We start from the raw sequence: 5,086 nt of genomic DNA on the forward strand, positions 1-5,086 counted from the left end.
CGGCGCAGGCGGATATTGCAGCGGAATCAATAGCGACTATAAAGGTGGTAACAGGTTCAACGGCGTACCATAAGTTGCTTGAAAAGTTTCCTGGTTTAACACGACCAGACGGCGCTGTTAGGTTACGCAAGCACGCGACGCAGCACCATATACAAACTAGTCCTGGACCGTCGGTGGTTCAAAAACCGCAGAGATTAGCTCCGGACAGACTCCTTGCTGCTAGAAAGGAGTTAGAAGCTATGCTGAAATTAGAAACGGCTCGTCCATCGAAAAGTTGTTGGGCTGCCCCGCTACACATGGTTCCAAAAGGGTGTGATGAGTGGCGTCCATGTGGCGATTATAGAGGTTTGAATGCGCGAACGAAGCCCGATAAATATCCGGTACGTCATATTCATGATTTCGCCCAAGCCTTGGACGGGAAAACTATATTCTCGACGATAGACTTGGTGAAAGCGTTTAACCAAATTCCGGTGGCGGAAGAAGATATTGTGAAAACCGCTATTACAACGCCGTTTGGACTATATGAATTTCCGTACATGACGTTTGGATTGCGCAACGCCGCGCAAACATTCCAGAGATTTATCGATGAGGTGTTGCAAGGGTTAGATTTTTGTTACGCCTACATCGATGATATCTTGTAGCTTCGTCGTCCGAGAAAGAACATATGCGCACCTAGAGATACTGTTTGGTAAACTTCTGGAATTTGGAGTGGTAATAAATCCAGCTAAATGTGTGTTCGGCCAAACAAGTGTAAAGTTTTTGGGATATGAGGTTTCGGCTGAGGGTACTCCCTTTGCCAGAGAAGGTAGAAGCTATTAGGACATTCACAAAGCCAGCGACAATGCAAGAGCTGAGGCGGTTTTTGGGCATGCTAAACTTTTATAGGAGGTTCATACCAAATGCCGCTCAAATTCAAGCACCGTTAAATGAGTTTCTGCGTGGAGATCCGAAGAGCAAAACCCCGGTAGAGTGGACAGCGCATACGTCAGCTGCTTTTGAGGCGTGTAAGGAGAGTCTGGCTCAAGCACGCCTACTATCCCACCCACACGCTAATGCTAAACCCTTGGCATTCTTTTCGCAAAAACTGAGCACAACGGAACGAAAATACGCAACTTACGATCGTGAACTACTTGCAGTGTATGAAGCGGTGAAATACTTTCGTCACATGGTTGAGGCAAGAACTTTTACAATTTTTACTGACCATAAACCAATAGTGTTCGCGTTTGTCAAGAAGGATAGTCAGTGCTCGCCTCGTCAATTCCGATATTTGGACTTTATCGCCCAATTTTCGACCGATATCCGTCATATGTCAGGAGAGAAAAATGTTGTCGCCTACGCATTATCGCGGGAGGAGTCTCTAAGAAGTGCCGGAACAGATATGAAGTTATTAGCAGCAGAGCAGAGATTAGATGAAGAAGTAGCTAAGTTGCGCACCGAAAACAACACGTCACTCAAACTGAAACTTATTCGATTTGAGGACCAAGACGTGTCAGTTTTGTGCGACATCTCTACGAGAACAGCTAGACCGTATATTCCAACAAAGTTACGGCGGGCGGTGTTTGATAGCTTACACGGATGTCACACCCTGGTATGAATGCTACGATCAAACTAGTTACAGAGAGATATGTGTGGCCGTACATCAAACGGGATTGCCGCGAGTGGGCACGTGCAGGCGCCAACGGGACAATTTGAACTTTCATCGAGTAGATTTGAGGACGTACATATTGATATAGTGATAATACCATTGTCAGAAGGATATCGGTATTGCCTGACATGCGTCGACAGATTTTCTAGATGGCCGGAAGCAATTCCAATTAGAGATCAAGAAGCCTCCACCGTAGCGCGAGCCTTCTATTCTAATTGGATTGCAAGATTTGGTATACCGCTGCGGCTAACGTCAGACCACGGAAGGCAGTTCGAGTCACGGATATTCAGTCAACTAAATCAGCTGCTTGGAACGAGTCATTACAAGACTACGGCATACCATCCCAAAGCCAATGGGATGGTTGAAAGATTCCACCGCCAGCTCAAAGCAGCTATTAGATGCCATAGCAGTAAAAGATGGACAGAAATATTACCGACGGTTATGTTAGGAATTCGTGCAGCATGGAAAGGGGATCTACAAGCTACTGTTGCGGAAATGGTATATGGCGAAGCCTTGCGATTGCCTGGACCAATGCTACACGTAACACCGACGAGTTATTACGGCGAAAGAAACTTTATGAATGACCTGCGTAACCACATGCAAAAGATATGCCCCACCAATGGAACGCGACATGGCCAGAAGATAACGTTTGTCTTTAAAGATTTAATGACTGCGGAGAGCGTTTTCATTCGATGGCCCAAAGAGACCTCTGCAGAATCCATATGAGAGTCCTTTTGAGGTGAAACCCAGATCTGCAGAGACTTTTGTGGTGTGTATGCATGGCAAAAATGTCACCATATCTATCGACCGTATGAAACCAGCATGCACACTAGCGCCAGAAGAAAATGCTGAATCCGTTCCGTCGCAGTCTAATGAGATTCCGCAAACAATCCGGCTGGAATCTTATAACAACAGCAGATCTCAGCCGTTGAGCCCGACAGAGCCTGAGCCAATTGCACAACCAAACTCTTCAACGAGACGAGGACGCCGAGTTCGGTTTCCGGATTTTTCGCAGGCCGGATTTTTGTGAACTTCGTCACTAGAGGGGGAGTACTGTAAGCGTATGGCAACGTCGCTATGTTAAGGGTCGTGCCGGATGGTGCGTACGGATGGTAGAACAGGCAGTCGGTCCCGGGTAGTTGTCGCGATAAGATATCTCTGTACATAAACTGTTAATAAACCATTATTATAAATTATAATACGCATTTCATTGGTAATATACCAAAGCATAAATCTTATTTTTAATGAGAAACCAAACTAATGCTATAAAAAACTCCAGTACACATAGAACGCCAGCAATAGACGGTATTCCTTATGAATTTTATAAAAAATATAGCGATGAGATTGCACCGACTTTGGCTGAAATTTTAAATGAATATCTAAAAAACCCAGAAAAGATTAATAGAGATTTTGTTGAAGGTGTAATAATACTAATACCCAAAATTAAAAATGCAAAAATACGAAAGATTTTAGACCGATAACACTTTTGAATACAGATACGAAACTATTGTGCAAAATAATTGCCAATATATTAAAGGACAGCGTACAACCAATTTTAAACAAAGGACAGGCATGTTGTGTAGATGAAAAAAATATAACTGAAAACCTTGTAACTATCAGAAACCTAATCATATATTGTAATAATAAAAACAAATGAAAGTGCTGCCTTAATAAATATAGATTTTCAAAAGGCCTTTGATATGTTATCGCATGAATATTTATTTAAAGTTTTAGAGAAAATTTCAGTACCAGAAAAATTTAACAAATGTATAAAAAACTTATATAAGAATGCATCGTCAAAAATATTAATAAATGGTTATTTATCTAATGAAATCAAAATTGGTAGGTCAGTAAGACAAGGATGTCCTCTCTCGATGATTTTGTTTGTGATCGCCTTAGATCCATTGCTTGTGGATTTATCGAGGGAATTAAAAGGATTACAAATAATGCAAAAAAAGATTAAAGTTTTAGCACACGCAGACGACGTATCCATATTAGTTAAAAATAATGAAGAAGAATTAATAGCAATAAATATAGTTGAAAAATTTTGCAGTATTTCGGGTTCCATGATTAATAAACAAAAATCAACTTTCCTTTTAATTGGTAACAAAAGAGACAGAGAAAGCAATAATTTAAAAGAAATGATTAATGAAAACTGGGAAATAATAATAAATAAAATAAGGATAACTTTGAACATAAAATTGTCAAGGAGATTAAATTTGATTCAAAAAGTTTGGCATGTAAATTATTATGTGCTTTCAAAATTATGGTATATACCCCAAGCGCTTACTATGAGAACCTTAGATGCACAAAAAGTAGATTAATAGGTTACTACTTGTGAAATAATTATAAAATAAGAATAAATAGAAAACAATTAAGATTAAATGATTCAAATGGAGGTCTGAGTTTAATAGATACTGAAGAAAAAAGTGAAGAGTTAATGTTAAGACAAATAGTAAAATGCTATAAAACTAATAATATTAATAGTGAATTTATCAAATTATGGTCACAACAAAACAATTCACCACATGCTATTGAAAAAAGATTGGAAGTAATAGCCAACAACCCAGAATGGTTTGATAGAGAAATAACGACAAAACAAATTTATAATACATTAATTACAGAACATATTCCTAAAATAATTAAAGACAGATCCGAGTTCAATTGGGAAAATATTTGGAAAAATGTAAGGAATAAAAATATTTCAACGGAATGGCAAAGTTCGAATTATAAAATTGTTGATGAATGCGCTAAATTGAAAAATGAGTTATATAAAATTGTCTGATTCGGTAATGTGTTTAAAATGTATGAAGAAAGATAATATTAACTACTACTTAACTGAATGTGGACAAAAAATTAAGGTATGCGATTGGTTAAGAAAGAAATTGGAAAAAATCAGCAAGAAATGATAGAAGACAATAACAAATTATTAAAATTTGATATTAAAAATAGACCAAACGATATACTTAATACTTTTGTTTGGCGCCTATCTGGCGTTCTATACAATTTGTTAGAAGGAATAGAAAAAGTCACAATAATTGAAAAGAACTTAAGGTTGAAAAGACAAGAAGAAATTAAAAGGAAGAATGAAAATTTTGGTTATTATTTATATAATATATTGTAAATTCTATGCAATGTAATGTAAAATTATAAATGTATATTTGAATAAATAAAGAAGTTAAAAAAAAAACGTTATGTATACCGATAGATATTATACTAGTATTCCTTTAGCAGAGGATTTGGTAAAGATGAAATTGCATCTCATTTATCGAGATTCGTAAAACAAAATTTTCAGAGGAAAAATAAACTATAGCTTATAGAAAAAATAATATTACACGTCTTGCGTGGAAGGACAAAAGAACTATCACAATTATAATTGCGGAGCAATTATACACATACGGAAATGCAATCAACATACAGAAAGTTAGGTGGTGGAAATAT

General features: G+C 37.6%; 1 protein-coding gene across 1 annotated transcript; it reads left to right on the forward strand.

The window, feature by feature from the left end:
• The first annotated feature begins 1,624 nt into the window (after positions 1-1,624).
• On the forward strand, positions 1,625-2,371 carry LOC113380960 (protein NYNRIN-like). The gene has a single exon (XM_026619981.1). The coding sequence runs from the start codon at positions 1,625-1,627 to the stop codon at positions 2,369-2,371; it is 747 nt and encodes a 248-aa protein (XP_026475766.1).
• The last annotated feature ends 2,715 nt before the right edge of the window (positions 2,372-5,086 follow it).

This window comes from Ctenocephalides felis, unplaced genomic scaffold, assembly GCF_003426905.1.
Source record: "Ctenocephalides felis isolate EL2017-DRISC unplaced genomic scaffold, ASM342690v1 CF-g0.4_SCAFFOLD_02487, whole genome shotgun sequence".
Taxonomy (NCBI): Eukaryota; Metazoa; Arthropoda; class Insecta; order Siphonaptera; family Pulicidae; genus Ctenocephalides; species Ctenocephalides felis.

Coding starts and splice junctions, on each gene's coding strand:
- LOC113380960 (XM_026619981.1), top strand. CDS start 1,625: ATGTGTGGCCGTACATCAAACGGGATTGCCGCGAGTGGGCACGTGCAG.